This window comes from Parambassis ranga, chromosome 17 (genome assembly GCF_900634625.1).
Source record: "Parambassis ranga chromosome 17, fParRan2.1, whole genome shotgun sequence".
NCBI lineage: Eukaryota > Metazoa > Chordata > Actinopteri > Ambassidae > Parambassis > Parambassis ranga.
Genome location: NC_041037.1, coordinates 5,422,266 through 5,438,272, shown reverse-complemented (window position 1 = coordinate 5,438,272; position 16,007 = coordinate 5,422,266). Strand labels below are relative to the sequence as shown.

At 41.3% G+C, this 16,007-nt stretch overlaps 1 protein-coding gene across 18 annotated transcripts in view; it reads left to right on the top strand.

Moving 5' to 3' along the window:
* Window positions 1-16,007, top strand: part of obscnb (obscurin, cytoskeletal calmodulin and titin-interacting RhoGEF b) — a 42,274-nt gene that overhangs the window by 19,756 nt on the left and 6,511 nt on the right. For 4 of the 18 annotated variants that reach the window (XM_028426856.1, XM_028426858.1, XM_028426859.1 and 1 more), the window contains 29 exons: window positions 153-224; window positions 585-662; window positions 1,173-1,259; window positions 1,708-1,755; window positions 2,171-2,224; window positions 3,758-4,024; window positions 4,420-4,689; window positions 5,492-5,758; window positions 6,162-6,440; window positions 6,799-7,056; window positions 7,284-7,550; window positions 7,683-7,955; window positions 9,551-9,817; window positions 9,995-10,270; window positions 10,357-10,629; window positions 10,777-11,067; window positions 11,180-11,209; window positions 11,328-12,611; window positions 12,698-12,979; window positions 13,104-13,185; window positions 13,280-13,404; window positions 13,485-13,682; window positions 13,765-13,797; window positions 13,879-13,977; window positions 14,051-14,269; window positions 14,375-14,408; window positions 14,495-14,547; window positions 14,663-14,761; window positions 15,608-15,664. In XM_028426856.1, coding sequence (XP_028282657.1) covers window positions 153-224; window positions 585-662; window positions 1,173-1,259; window positions 1,708-1,755; window positions 2,171-2,224; window positions 3,758-4,024; window positions 4,420-4,689; window positions 5,492-5,758; window positions 6,162-6,440; window positions 6,799-7,056; window positions 7,284-7,550; window positions 7,683-7,955; window positions 9,551-9,817; window positions 9,995-10,270; window positions 10,357-10,629; window positions 10,777-11,067; window positions 11,180-11,209; window positions 11,328-12,611; window positions 12,698-12,979; window positions 13,104-13,185; window positions 13,280-13,404; window positions 13,485-13,682; window positions 13,765-13,797; window positions 13,879-13,977; window positions 14,051-14,269; window positions 14,375-14,408; window positions 14,495-14,547; window positions 14,663-14,761; window positions 15,608-15,664 — 5,922 coding nt within the window. The remainder of the gene's footprint in view (window positions 1-152; window positions 225-584; window positions 663-1,172; window positions 1,260-1,707; window positions 1,756-2,170; window positions 2,225-3,757; window positions 4,025-4,419; window positions 4,690-5,491; window positions 5,759-6,161; window positions 6,441-6,798; window positions 7,057-7,283; window positions 7,551-7,682; window positions 7,956-9,550; window positions 9,818-9,994; window positions 10,271-10,356; window positions 10,630-10,776; window positions 11,068-11,179; window positions 11,210-11,327; window positions 12,612-12,697; window positions 12,980-13,103; window positions 13,186-13,279; window positions 13,405-13,484; window positions 13,683-13,764; window positions 13,798-13,878; window positions 13,978-14,050; window positions 14,270-14,374; window positions 14,409-14,494; window positions 14,548-14,662; window positions 14,762-15,607; window positions 15,665-16,007) is intronic. The other 14 variants (XM_028426854.1, XM_028426857.1, XM_028426862.1 and 11 more) reach the window with 14 other exon arrangements.

The following is a 16,007-nucleotide window of genomic DNA, read 5'->3' as shown; positions in this document are numbered from 1 at the left end:
CTACCACACTGAAGCAAACTGATCTTTTTGTGGCGTTAAGCTGAAACGTTTGAAGCATTTTATTTTGTGATTCTCCAGTTTTGAGCTGACGTGCTGTGGGGATGTGATTCACTATATTATAGGAAGAATGAATTGAACTTGTTTCTTCTCAGCTGTGAAGCTCACGGCTCCTTCAGATGCTAAACCAGAGGCTAAGAGGCAGGAGACCAAAGAAAAAATAGAAGGTATGAGGGAAAGTATTAATGTGCTTGTGTGACTTTCTTTGTCATGTGCTCTGTTGGGTTTGTTTTGCCATCTGCAGTCTCCCCAATATTTGAGCCTGATCTTTGTGAAGTTGACAGTAGACAATAGACAGATATATTTTGTCAGTTCACCATATTTATTTGGTCAGCAGGTCTGTGTGCTTCTGCTATGTCAATTGATCCTCGTCTTGTGCTATCTGCACAATATGTGTCAGAAATAGAAACCTTGATAATCTGTGCTGGTGTCATGCTAATGACCCCTAGAACAGGGCTGTCATAAACGAGGCTGTCAATGTCATTGCGTGCAGCAGTCACACTGTAGGTTTATCATTAATATTTCAGCCAGCGTGCCTCAGACCTCTCCATCAATACCTGATAAAGAAAAGGACAAGAAGCAGGAGATAAATGAACTGGTAGAAGGTAATTTTCTCAAGATTCCGAGTGTTGGCTTGTTTGTGTAGCATATATGTGATAAATAAGTATGTGCAATGCAGTGTTGTTGTTTAAGGAATGAAAGAAAAACACAATGTTCGTGATTTGGATCATTATCACTTCATGGCTGCCCAGTCGTTGTTGCTGCAGAACAGGTTAATGATTTGGCTTACATGATGTCTTGTTGCTTTCAGGGCCAAAGATGTTTTTGCTCAGATTTTGTTTGTTTTGTTTGGCTGAAGGTGCTCTATTCCATGTGTGTGCTGGTAACGGTGGCGAATAAATGTCGAGCTGTGCTGTGGCTTTTTTTTGTTGTAAACTAAACGGTCACCATCTGTGAATTTCTGTGATTGTTGCATGGCTGTTGCTATAAAGACATATTTGTTGCCATCAGCTGTGTGCTTCATTTGATGAGGCTTGAGTGTTACCTACAGCTGGTGTTTTTCCATGGAAATTTTAAAATTGTGGGCCCAATGATGATGTGTTCAATCATTTTAGCTATAATATTGCCAACAACTGGACAAACCCCTAAACAGCAACCAGTCAAAGACGAGGTTCAGGGAGGTTCAAAGGTTGGAAGTGAAGGTAATGTAACACATTTGCATGGGTTTTGTTGTATACTCATGTACAGTGTGCTACTGCTGTAAATGTAGAATTCCAGGGGAAAAAAACCTCATGAGAGTAGAAAAGGAAAGTGTATTGGTATCAGTTTTATGTTGGCTAAAATGTAAGAAGAAGGTAATTTGTTTTCCTGAGAAATCTTTATATTATTCTCATGTCAGTTTGTTTTGGATCAGCTGATATGATGTGAGAGATGAGCTGTGATCTGTGAGAGAGAGGCTTTGTTGATTCTGAGTCCGATCGCTCTCCTTTCTCACAGTTTTGTTTTGACTCTTACCTTGTGGACACGAGTCAGTATCCACAGTTATACAGCATGTGCATTTTCTTTGCTGGCTCTGGTTGGTTGTTATTTTTAAGTTAAAGACGTACTGCAAGATTATGAGGTGTGTGAGTATGGTGTGTTTCATCCCAGCAGCCCAACAGGACACCCAGAGGCAGGGGACCAAAGAACCAGTAGAAGGTAATAAGGCTTTCAGTGACTTACTGCTTCCTTGCTGTGCAGTACACGTCCCCGCCATGTTCTCACTTTTTGTGTTGCCACACGCAGGTGTTCTTCCTCTACTTGCTCAGTTATTCACTTGTCATTGTTGTATTTAGATGTTTCTTTTATGTTGCCTGTGGCTTGCCTGTATGACTTTTATCTAATTTGACAATATTATATTTGGAAGCAAGTGTATGGCTTACGTATGTGTACCATCTGACAAATTGAATTGTTGAGCTTCTCCGCTGTCAGTCTCAGATAATGGAAACCATGTGTTGTTCTTTGTGGCTATAAAACATGTGTAGCATGTTGCTTTTGATTTGTCACAGTCTGTTGATCGAAGTGAAGTTCCATGCTATGTAATTAAACCTACACCTGTATATGTCTTTATCAGTGACTTCCAAACTTGAAGCTGAGAAGCAGGAATCCAAAAACAAAGTTGAAGAAGGTATGTGCTGGAGATGCAGAGAAACTTGAAAAGCACAGTTTGTGGATGCTCTGTCCCACAGATGTTTTTGTATGCTGGGTTACAGCTGAAGCTGTGTACTCTGATGGCATGTTTGAGCATTCAGATGTCCTTGTGTCTCGGAGGTTTTGTTTTGTTGGTTGGTGAGTTGGAAGTGTCACATAGGCAGTGAATTAATATCTCACTCTGTTTCTCTACCATTATATTACCCCCGCCTCCAAGAGCTGTAAACTTAGGGGGAACACTGTGACAGTTTAGATGGTTGTTTTTCGTATATTTGATCAGTTGTGGTTTTTGCTCTGCAATGAGGTCTTAATTAGTTGCCTGTTGATCCTCTGGTTGTCCTGATTCTAGAGTTTACAAAGTTGGAAACTGACAACGCTGAGCTTTTGTGGCACCTTTTTTAATGTTTGTTTCCCTCACTGGTGGATTTTTTGTATGTTATTTTTCATATTACTGTATTTTGGTTGATTGTTTTTAGATAATTGAGGCCTGTGTTTGTGTCTTTTTGGACTTTTTTTAAATACTTGGCAGCTGCTATTGTTGGATCATTGGCTGTGCATTAGTGTCGTGTGTGTGTATGCAGTATGTATGAAACCAAACATACTTAGGCTTTAATGGAGGTAAGTTAACATATTTATACATAGCAAAGTGTAATCTCAGTGTGGTATTAACTTTTTTACAACAATTTTTTTTTAATTTATTAAATCCCCAGCACTTCCTGTTGTATTCATTCAAGACCTGGAGAGCCAAGTAGTAGCTGAGGAAGGAGGCAGTGTGACTCTGTACGGTGAGCTCTCTAAACCTGGGCTCTGTGTAGAGTGGAAGAAAGAAACTCAAGTCCTGGCATGTGGAAAAAAGTACCAGATAAAACAAAGAGGGTTGAGTTATGAGCTACAAATCTTTGATTTGAGACCTGAAGACACAGGCAGCTACTCATGCTGTGCAGAGGAGACGATAAGCACAGCATCACTTGTAGTGAATGGTAGGATGGAGACCATCCGTCTCATGTTGTCTTCATCCATCTTCAACGTCTTCCATCTTTCACGTCATTCATTTATTTATACACTTCAGTGCACAACAATTCTTTGTTTCTTTTCCTCATTTTGTAGTTGATTGATTGTTTTTCTTTATCAGCTCTTCCAGTTATTTTCACAAGAGAGCTAGAAAGCCAAACAGGTGATGAGGGATCCAGTGTCACATTTCTCTGCGAGCTTTCGAAACCTGGTGTTTCTTTGGAGTGGAGGAAAGGAGAACTGGGTCTTTGCGCTTGTGCCAAATATGAAATAAAGCAAACAGGACGTCTGGCCACTTTAATGATCCATGATTTAGACCCAGAGGATTCTGGAAGTTACACATGTGACACTGGTGAAAATCAAAGCACTGCACAACTAGTTGTGAAGGGTATGCTTGCTGTTACATGTAGTTTTGATGAGGGTGAAAGACTAAAGACCAAATTTAGTCTCTGTTTATTTATCCTAAACATTTGTCCTCATTTCTTTATTTTACCCACAGCTCAGCCTGTCCTTTTCAAAACACAGCTACGGAACCTTGAAAGACAGGCAGGGGAGAGTGCTAGTCTTCGCTGTGAGACCACAAAGGCAGGAGCGTCTGTGGTCTGGAGGTGTGGGGACAGGGTGCTGTCATCCAGCAGCAAGTATCAGCTGAAACAGGAAGGGGCTGTAGTTGAGCTTGTCATCTATAAACTGCAGGCAGCTGACTCAGGAGAATACTCCTGTGATACAGGCAGCCAGAAGACGACATCTGTCCTCACTGTGCAGGGTAGGAAGTTTCTAGTTGAGACTTTGCTTGCACCCTCTGGAGTCCCATCTGTCTATCTGTACTACATCACTCTTTTATTGACCATCTTGTCACAAAACAACACCAGAGCATGAAGTTCATCAACTTATCAAATCCTGCTTGTGTTCTTCTTAACTGCATTTGAAAAGTCACTCTTCACCTCGTCTATTCCTGCTTTGCTGTTCTTCACTTCAGTTGTTTGTACACACTTGAACCACTGATCTTGTCACTGTTGTTTTTGCTTTTATCACTCCTCATAAATATTAACACATTCTACCTTGTGTTTCTTCTCTTGGCACTTCTAACAACCACCCGTTACAAATTGATCAAATTGAACTTCATCAAACTTATGCTGCTGTCATGTGTTTGTCAAACAGATGTGGAGGTCACCATACTGAAATTCTTGGAGAGTTGTGTTGTACATCAGGGTGAAGATGTACGCTTTGAGTGTCTGGTGTCCCATGAAGAGGCACCTCTGGCACAGTGGAAACTCCAGGACGTCCCACTACAGAATAATGAAATGAACCTGATCAGGGCCGAGGGCCGGTTGCATAGCCTTACACTCAGAGGTGTCACCACAGCTGACTCAGGAACAGTCACTTTCACTATTGGAAACCACACTTCTACTGCTTCTCTGACAGTTAGAGGTGAGGGAAATATCAAACCATTTATTTCTAGAGATAGAAATGAATATTTGTTTGGGTCATTCTTTATCAGCTTCCTCGAGGGACACTTTCCCTTCTACCATTTCAAGTTCTCAAAACTAAGCATGAATGATAGTAATTTCCTGAAGGCCACTTTTTAACTTTCTTTTCACCTTTCCCTTATCTTATCTCTTCATCTGAGAAAATCTTCACTTTCCTTCACATTCTCAGTCATATTTCTACAGCACAGTGTGCATGATACTCCTCTTTTCATTGTACCTGACCTAAACATCTCTTTTCTACTTTTCACTGCTGTACTTCACTTTCATTTTCTGTCATTTACCATCCGTATTGCAGTTTATTTGTGTACATTGTTCACAAATCGGTGAGTCCTGGACATTTATTCAGTGGTTGCCTTGCTGCTGCATCATTCTTTGTAGAGATACCTTGTTTAGATGTGACCAGTTTTTTGCAACAGTCCTTGAAATGACTCCTGCTCTGAAGCCAGATTTCCATGTCTTCCAGCCCTGTATATTTATACCTTATTCCTTTTTATGATACTCACACACAAATACATTATGTACAGCTCAGCTATTTAATTTAATCACTGCACTTCATTATATTAAATCAATCAATGTAATGTATTTAACTTTAAAGTGGGCTGAGTGCATCATTAGGTGTACTGTGGTTGTTGAAATTGAGGCTATAAATAATGTTGCCTTTAATTGCAGTGTGTTTTGTGGTAGCCCCATTCACTTCTAAAACATAAAAAATCATTCATCCTGTAAATTGGTCTCTCTGGCAGCCACCCCAGTATTATTCAAGAAGGAGCTGGAAAGTCAAGAGGCCACTGAAGGAGGCGAAGCCTCCCTGTCCTGCGAGACTTCTAGCCCTGATTGCAAGGTCACCTGGCAGAAGGGCTCAACAGTACTCATCCATGGAGAGAAGTACACCATGCAGCAGAAAACTAGTAGCCACGTCCTGGTCATACACAAACTGGTCACTGAGGATAGTGGAGAATACACCTGCAATACAGGAGAAAGGAAAAGCACTGCTACCCTGACTGTCAAAGGTAACGGAGCTCTTCCTCATCTTTGTCTGTTGTATCTTCATCCTTTCTGAAGTTTACATTCATTATCCCATCCGTCCCATTATCATGGATGAAATCTTCCTCTCAGCATCGTGTTCCGTTGTATTTCACAGTTACATATGTCTGAGTTCGGTGTTGTAACTGGACTTAAATTTACCTTTATTGAAATGTACTCAATGGAACCTACAAGAGTTGATCTGCCGTGTGGTGGGACTAATTTTAAGCTTCATATAACGTTTATGTAGCTTAGTTGATTGATGTAAATCCATCTATAGTTATCAGTTGCCACTACATACATGCCCTTGAGATCAATTTGTGTGAGTGACAAATTCAACCTTATGGTGACCTGCGAGATCTGACTTCCCATCATCCCATTCACCCTCAGAGCATGTGCGCATCACCCGAGAACTGTGTGATATCACTGTGACCACTGGTCAGGATGCCGTCTTTGAGGTGGAGCTATCGCACTCTGGTGTTACCAATGGTGAATGGTGGCTAGGGGACAACCTCCTTCAAAACAATGATCTGAATCAAATGAGTTGCCAAGGCAGAGTGCACCGTTTGGTCCTGAAGATGGTAACCACAGATGAATCCGGAGACGTTGCCTTCGTAGTGGGTGAAGAGAAGAGTGTGGCCTGTCTTCAGGTGGAGGAAAAGCCCAAAGGTAAAGGAGATGACATTAATCCAGCCATCCATCTCCATCAACTAAACCATTTATTCTGACATCATCATCATAATCATCATCATTCTAGTTTTTGAGTTGTTTTCTTGTAATTAATTTATGTTTCCTGTAGAGAAGTTTGCTATTTGATAGAATTTCTTAGATTATATCATAACACTGTCATAAATGTTGTCATTTTTTTTGTTTTTTGTAATTAAATGTGTAGCACATACAGTTTTTGGTATAGTAATTAGTGCATGTACTCTGAATGTATATGTATATAGCTGATTAAATGATGATGTCAGAGCTGTAGAGAAGGGGAAAAGACTGCATATAAATGCTACATTTCCCATATTTTCAGTGCTAATATTAGAGAAGCCGCACAACACTGTGGCATTAGAGGGCGAAACTGTCACTCTGGCCTGCACCATCTCTGACCCCCATGGCAAAGTCACCTGGATGAGAAACAACATGACCATTCAAGCTGGTCTTAAGTATGACCTAAAGAACAATGGAGCTTTCCATCAACTTCGCATCCACAACCTGGTGCCTGAGGACTCAGGAACATACACCTGCGACACTGGAGATGCACAGTGTGGTGTCACATTGACTGTGCAAGGTAAAGACCTGTAGGAAAAAAGTCCTTTTCTGTAGACCAAATTCAAAACTGGACCACAATAGGATTGAAATGGACTTCTGAAATATTCTTGAACCTCCACTTCCCTGAACCTCACCTCCAGTCTGGCATCATAGTAGAACTTTGTCTTATGGGATGTTTCTTTTGTCAACCCTGATGCCAGTTCTTCTCTAAATATCTTATGTCAAACTTTTTAAACTCTCCACTAGGTGCGCCAGCATTCTTCCAGAAAGAGCTCCAGAATCAGGATGCCATAGAGGGTGATGATATCACCATGCAATGTCAGCTGTCTAAGCCAGGTGTTCGTGTTGAGTGGAGGAAAGGAGGTGTCGTCCTCCAGTCGGGTAAGAAGTATGAATTGAGGCAGAAAGAGTGTATTCAGGAGCTATGTATACGGAACCTGGAGCCTGAAGACAGTGGCTACTACACCTGCGATGTTGGAGACCAGCTCACTACAGCTTCTTTGGCAGTGCAAGGTAGCCTCCCTATAGTATTGCTGTCTTCACCTGTACATTTTCTGTGTCTCTGATGTAACATCATTTTATTTGTTAATAGAGTTGTTTGAAGCTGAGTGCATGTATATGTATATTTTTTTTTTCACTCAACAGTGAAAGAAGTCTTCATTGTTACTGGTCTTATGACCACTGATGTCTTTGTTGGGGAGTGGGCAACATTCTCCTGCCAGCTGTCTGGTAGGGCCCCTGGCAAGGTGGAGTGGTGGCTGGATGGCACCTTGCTGGAGAACAGCCCCTTTAGTGAGATAGGGCTGAGTGAGAGCCACATCCACACACTCACCTTAAAGAACTTGGCCACAGATGATTCTGGCACTGTCATCTTTAAAGTTAGCAGTTTAACATCAACAGCCAAGCTCTTAGTGAAAGGTATTAAATTAGATATTTCCATATTTCAGCATTTTTTTTATTTTTTTTACGCCCTGCAGAAGTTAATTTTATACTTAGAATCACATGAATACAGTATTCATAATTTATTAATATTTTTGAGTAAAAGGAACAAGTACAAATAATAAGATACTTAATGTATCTTATTTGTGTGTAATAATCAACATTGACCAAAACAAATGTGTCGTTCTGAGTGACAAATAAATCGAATTATTTTCTGCAGGGTTCTGAAGTTTGTGATTAGATTACATAGATTAGATTAATAGCAGATGTTTTTCCATTTTAACATCATGCATGAGAAACATAGTTTGATTAATAATAATAATAATAATAATAATAATAATAATAGTAGATTTTTTTTTGCTTTTTTATAAATAAAATGTGCTACTGGGTGCAGCACCACGGCAACATTTCCTCATAGAGATGAACTACGTAGCTCCTTGACACCTAAATCTTTGGACTAGATGTGCTTGTCTTATATACTTTCTGAATCATAGAGATTTTTGTCTATTTTGGGCTGCAGATACTATAAGATGATAATCACGATTATGTTTCTTATATTTGAGTTTACAGGGATTTGCATTTACTTTTATACATTTTAAACATGGCTGCCATTAGTAATATCTACATTGCTGACTATAATAGGTGTTTAGTTACACAACATGGTAGTTTCATGTATAGGCTTGCAGTTGTGATTGGTTTACAGAGAAGATCTGCACCAGTTTACCTGCTTGATGACCACAGATAAGATTTATTTGTCTAGTCTTTGTCATTATTCCCTGATGGTGTGGTCTGCCTGGGACTTTCAGGTTAGCATTTCTAGTGGCTATATTGTCTGGTGCTTCTGGTGCATTGAGCTGCCATGCTGCTGCTCTGGTACTTTGATAAATGAGATAAATCTGTCTTTCTGAAACTAGTTACTGAAAGGTTGCTTTAAACAAGCAGTGATGCAATGATTCTTTTGTTCTGAAACCACAAAAGCATGGTCGTGATTATTATATGATTGACTGTGTAGCCCTATTTGTTTGAGTAAAACAATGAGCATTATATGTTTGTAAAAAAAAAAAAAAAAAATACTTTTGGTGATGTGAAAATTGGACCCAAGTTTCATTTAGCAGAGTAAGTTGACTATAAATTGTGTGAAGAAAGTGCTGCTCCACCCATCCATACAGCCTGGCTGCTGTTGAATACTCATGTTCTATTCGCCATCTTACCAAGCACTGGCCCTAATGTCGAGCACTAAACCTCTAACTATCACACACTTACTGCAAGTTTGGCATTTCTCTCCATTTACTCCAGTTTATCTCATCTTAGCTGCGTGAATTTTGACTGTTGGACTTTTTGACCCCCTGACAGCTTACATACTTAATACATTGGTTACACTGCACAGTAAAACACACTGTAATATACTGGACCATGCCATATAAAATTTGCACTATAAAACATATCACTCACATATGTACACTTTTAACATCTTTGGGGGTTATAAAGCCCATACGTCAGTCAGCATGTCTTGCTAATATCCTCATATCCTATGGCCAAGCCCTGACCTTATAACCCCCCGATCCCAATCTCAGATCCCACAGTCGAAGTGGTGAGCGAGATGGAGGACCTTCGGGTGGTTGAAAACCAGCCGGCTGAGTTCATCTGCCAGTACTCTCGGCCAGTCAAGGCTCAGTGGAAGAAAGATGGGCAGCCTTTGCAGCCTGATGGCCGAAGGGTGGTAGTGGAGCAGGACTGGAATGTGGCTCGTTTGTACTTTAGCCGTGTGTCCGCAGAGGACAGGGGCACATACTCCTGTGAGGCAGAGGGGACCTGTGTGGTTGCTTCACTTTATGTGGAAGGTGAGCTTCCCTCCACATGGAAAAGCACCAAGCTTTAGGGAGTCTCCTCTGCTCCCTCACACCGAACAACTCTTTGGCCATTTGTCATCACAGAATTTGTGTCCATTGTTAAAATTACTCAATTTTGTTAAAGGCTGCTTTAATTTTCGTTTTCTTTTTCCATTTGGTTTTTTACAGCCAAACCCATTCACATTGTCCAGGGCTTGGAGAATGCAGAAACATTCGATGGAGGTGAAGCACTTTTTGAGTGTGCCCTCTCTCGTCCTGAGAGCAAAGATTGCTGCTGGCTTATGGATGGAAAGCCAGTGAAAGAATCCCCAAATGCAGAGGTTGTGTCATTTGAGAATGGTCGTCGCCATCTGCTCCTGCTGAAAGATTTACATGTTAAAGACTGTTGCACAGTGACCTTCAAAGCTGGCACCGCTTCCACATCTGCCCAGCTGTCTGTCAAAGGTGAGTAATCCAATTGAAGCTGTAGCCACAGTGTTATCTGGCATGAATAGTGACAGCATGTCATTTTGTGGGTTTTCCCTTATTAGGTTGGCAGCTGGACATTGTGAAGGGTTTGGAGGACAAAGTGGCTGCAGTGGGAGATAAGGTTGAGTTTAGTGTTGAACTGACTGAGCCTGTCCCTGTGGCAGAAGTGACGTGGTATGCCAATGGAGTTGAGCTCAAGCCCAGTGACCTCTGGGGCATGAGGGCTGATGGATGTACTTATCACCTTGTGTTGAGACAGGCGCCTCTTTTGCCCCAGCAGGAAATTACATTTGCCGCTAGAGATGCCCTCTCTTTGGCTAAGCTCACCATTATAAGTAAGTGTTTATTAAACAGTACAGCCATGATGCAGCTGTTGATGCTTTGTTTTAGGAGTTTTGCAAACATTTCTAATTACAGTGCTTAATCTTTCTAATTGTAAATGATATGTCCACCCTTACTCACAGTTTTCTTCTTTCTACCAGCTGTACCTGATCCCCCAGAGGACCCAGAGGTCCTTAGTAAGACTCCACAGTCTGTCACTCTCTCCTGGTTTACTCCCCTTCATGATGGAGGGAGTCCCATTCTGGGCTACAGGGTGGAGATGCGGCTGGTAGACAGTGCTCTCTGGCTTCCAAGTCACTCCGAGCCTGTGTGTAACACAGAATTTGTGGCTGAAAATCTTAGCCCAGGGAGCGCCTACAGGTTTAGAATAGCAGGCATTAACAGAGCTGGGACTGGAGAACCTGTTGAGCTGCCTCAGACTGTGCAGCTTGGTGAGTAGACGTCTGTTAAAGCTTATCTGGGCCGTCCTTGGTTGACACAGAAATAAGAAATAAAGCTCTACATATTTTCTAGAATGTAATTTTATGTTTTATCTTGTAACAGAGGGACCTACAACACCACCAATTAGCTCAGGTAAGATAATGTTTGTTTCAGAGCATTCAGAAAGATTTCATATCATATACCCAAGAATTATTATTTAGGAACACTTGTACACACTAACAATAACTCTATTGTGTGTTAATATGTGCAGAAGAAAAACAGGCTGAGGTGGAGGCCTTGGGCCAGCCTAGTCTGCCCCCTGAAGCTGCTGAAGAAGGTGATGTCCATGAGCTATGGGAAGCATTAGCCAAGAAGCGGCGCATGAGTCGAGAGCCCACTCTTGACTCTATTACTGAACAACCTGAGGACGATGGTAAAGGTGGAAAAAACAAATCAGCACAAAAGGACCTTACATCATCCGAGAATGTAAAATCATCAGAGAAAGAGCAGGCCATTGTCTCTAAACAGCAGACAGAATCCAGCACCAGCTCTCTGGATGAGACGGTTTCTGGAGGTTCCACACTTGTGTCCTACCTCAAAACGAGCAGCAAAACTACTGTGACCAGTGAGGTGGAGTCCTTAACCACTGAGAAGTTCTTTGCTCAATTCCAGATGTCAGAACAGAAGATAGTACAGCAGACTGATGAAAAACAGGTGTGCACAGAGGACACTAACATCATGGAGATCAGTAAAGAGGATGAGCCTGAGCTCACAGATGCAGCAATTAAGATTCAAGCTGCCTTCAAGGGCTACAAAGCCCGCAAAGACATGCGTCCTGTCTTCAAAGGGGTCTTCAAAGACCAGACCAAAGAACCTAATGGCACCATACATCTGGAATGTGTCACAGAAGGTAAACCTGAGAAGGTACGCTGGTTGAAAGATGGAGAGCCACTGACCGATGGCAAGCATCATCATATTGACATCTATAACGACGGTACCTGCTCTCTGGTCATTACTGCCATCACCACCAAAGACACTGGAGTGTACACATGTGAAGTGACCAACAAGTTTGGAGTAGCTTCTCACAGTGGTAAGGTGACTGTAGGAACAGTGAGAGAATCATCAGGGAGACGGCCCCTGACAGTGGGCTACAGTGCAGACAGCGAGCCTGAGAGCTCCTCTGGTAGCGAGATGGATGAGTCACTGAGACAGGCGAGCAGACGCCTCCGACGATTGTTGCGCACACGTCTCCCACCTGATGTTGAGGAAGAATCATTTCTCAGTGCAGAGGAAGGAGACCTTCCAGATCCTCACTCCTACCGTGAGGATGACATGTATATATATATTCGCTTTGATTCACGGACAGAGGCTGAGGTTGCTTCTAAAAGGTTCCAGGAGATGTTTACAGTCCATGGGGTCCCTGTTGAGACCGCCATTATTCCAGCAGGACCTCCAAAAGTAGAGCTCCGGATTAGAAAGATGGGCTACATACAAGATGGCACGCAGACCCCCACACAGGATAGAGAGGTTTCTGCTATTATGACTGGAGTTCCAGGTAAGAAACAGATATTCTCAGCTAGCTCCTCAGTTTATCACTAACTGTTAATATTGGGTCTTTTTCTGTTTGCTCTTGTTGTCCAGCTGCCCCAGTCTTCTTGACAGAGCTACAAAGTCAAGATGTTCCAGATGGTTATCCAGTCAGCTTTGACTGTGTTGTGATTGGCAAGCCCCCTCCCACTATTCGCTGGTATAAGGACGGCAAACTGCTGGAGGAGAATGATCATTATATGATCAATGAAGACCAGGAGGGCTGCCACCAACTTATCATCACCTCTGTGTTGCCCACTGACATGGGTGTTTATCGCTGCACAGCTGAAAACAGCAGTGGCATTGGAGCAACTAAAGCTGAACTCAGGGTTGACAGTAAGTGAATTTGACATCACACACACATTTTGTATCATATGTGGAAGTAGGCTTTACCTTCATTCCGTTGTCAGTAAATAAAAGAAATCTACATTTTGTATGATACACAAATTGTTTCCCTCAGTGTCTTGCAGTTCAGACTATGACACTGCTGCTGATGCCACTGAGACATCTTCCTACATCAGTGCCAAGGGCTACGCATCCAGGTGAGTAGACAGTGTTTTACAATTTTCAAGAGATTAACATTGACATAAAGTTTGTAGATATTGAATAGAGACACCCTGTTCTGTCCTATTCAAGTAGGGAAACGGAAACCTTTGAGTCTGTAGCTGAAGATGATCAGTTACCACAGGTTGTGGAAGAGCTACACGATGTTCACGTCAGTCCAGGTGCACCTATTGCAAAGATGCATCTTAAAGTAAAAGGTCAGTTTATTAATCTGTTCTATTTGTAAAGTGACACAATGACATCATGAAGTATGCTTCTAAAATCTACTGTATTACAGGTTTCCCCAAACCCAGAGTGTACTGGTTCAAAGATGGCCACCCTCTGCGACCATCAGACAGAATGCTCTTGTCAGCAGAGCGAGATGTTCATGGAGTGGAGATCCTGGAGGTGAAGAAAGAGGACATGGGGGAGTATTCTGCCTACATCAGCAATGCAGCCGGTTCTGCTTATTCCTCTGCACGCCTGATGGTGTTAAGTAAGTATACCCATGCCCTAATATTTTACTGATACATGCAGCATCACAGATGCTCAAAGATTAACCGTTTCATCTTTAACAGGACCTGGGGAGATGTTGCCACAAGATAAAAAAGGTAATTTGATATTTGTCTTACAAACTTTTGTTAATGTACTGTAACTATCACAGCTCTTGTTTACACACTACATTTTAACAGATTCCAAAGAGCCCCTGGTGCCACCCCGCTTCCTTGAGAGGTTCAGCAACAGGAAGGTCAAACAAGGAACAAGCATCACGCTGTCTGTCAAAGTAGAAGGTTTGTGTTCTTTTTCTTAGAAGCATTACAGCTGAATTCCCAATTCCTTTATACTCACATGTTACTCTTCCAGGGTCTCCTACTCCTATGGTCTCCTGGCTGAAGGAAGAATCACAGGAGGATGTCATCTGGATTAAGCCTGACACCAAGGGATACAAAATGGCAAGCTCTGGCCGACAGCACAGCCTCATCCTGATGGACGTAGGCACAGAGTACACTGGTGCCTACACTTGTATTGCCACAAACAGAGCAGGACAGTCCATCTGCACCGCTCACTTAGAAGTGGATGACAGTAAGAAATGATGTTAATGTTTAATGAAGATATTTGTGAGCCTAAAAACATTAAGTAGAGTGCTATCTAGAGATATTTCAATTTATCACACCTTTCATCTTACAGCACCACAGCCTAAGAAGGACAGCAGACCCTCAGAGTAAGTTTTCTTTCTCATAAATCATGTGTTTAAAATATGTTTTAAATACTTTCAAACACATGAGAATAAAATCTTGTTGTTGTCAGGATTCTTGGGATTACGGTTAGTCCTCCAGAAGATGAGGTTAGCAGAGGGAAAGGTAAGTCACCTTGTACCCTGACATTTATTATTTTTTTTATTTATAGTAACATAAAATAATAGTAATACGTCTTACAATGTTTATGGTATCCCTTCCTTTTTGCACACACATGAAGAGGGTAAACTACCTTACCTTGGGGAAGTAGGTACAGAGGAATTCCTCATGAAACTCACCTCTCAGATCACTGAAATGGTGTCTGCAAAGATAACACAAGGTAAGTGTTTGCTACAGACCTGCTTATAGAGCTTCATATTTTATTCTGTATATTTTATATATTATATGTCCTGGGCATAGTAAAATTTTTGTCTAGCAGCAATAAATAATAATAACATATTTTTTGTTTTAACTGTGTAATTTGGTAGTTTGGTTACATTGTTTACATTGGTGCTGAGTGTCTGGGAGAGTAGTAGATCAATCATTAAATAAATGTATAAGAAAATACAAAATGTTTTCACTAACAGAAAAGCTGTCAAGAGCTGAATGTCTCTGGACACTTAATCTGCATGTGCAACTAATATCTTGCTCTCATGCGGTGCTACGATGGAAATTAATCATATATTATTATTTATAAAATCTCTTCTGCCATCATCAAGTGAACTGGCATAATAACATACTTCGGTCTCATGTCCACTAAAATGTTGACAGGTTTTCATTCCAGCCCAACATTATGGCAAACTTTTGTGTTGATGACAGCTTCACCTAGGTGCTGGATGAAGCTGTCAGACGTGACAGTCTGTTTGTCAGTCATCTAGAGTTGGAATAGAAATCTGCAGGTTGCTTATCCTTCTGCTTCCTAGTTTTTATAAAGATTTTTTTAATCACTTTTACACTTCTTTAACTAAATATCTTTTTCCAATACATTTGGGATTGACACTGAACCTGACAGAAGAGGGCACCTTTCTTGCTTTTCTAGTGCTTGCTTTTCTGCATGCTTTGGTTTATTTATATGTATATTGAGCCTCTCATCGCTTCATACAGACATTTCTTAACCACTTTTACACCCATCAATTTATCAGCCACACCAATTAAATTCTCACTCAATCATTAATTTGTTATTCAGACAGTTTACAGAATCATGAAGTGCTCCAGTGGATGAAATCTTGGCCCAAAAATACCAGTATGTATCCCAAGTGCATCAGCATCACAGTTAATTTTCATTTCTTCATTAAAACACCTTGTAGCTTTAGATGTTAAGTTTACCTTACAGTTACGTACAGGAAAAAAACATCCCACACTTTTCTCTGTCAGCACCTCTTTTTGTGTTTGTGCAATGACATACGAAGTCTCACCTGCTTGTAGTTGGTATACATGCTCACTGACAGACATGTATTTGGGGAGCTCATTGCTGTCCGTACTTGCATGCAGTTACAATACTAACATAGTAGTAATACTTGGTAAAGCATTACTGTGGAATGAGATCATTGCTGTGTATTTTTTCCTTTCCATGTTGGTTACTTAGA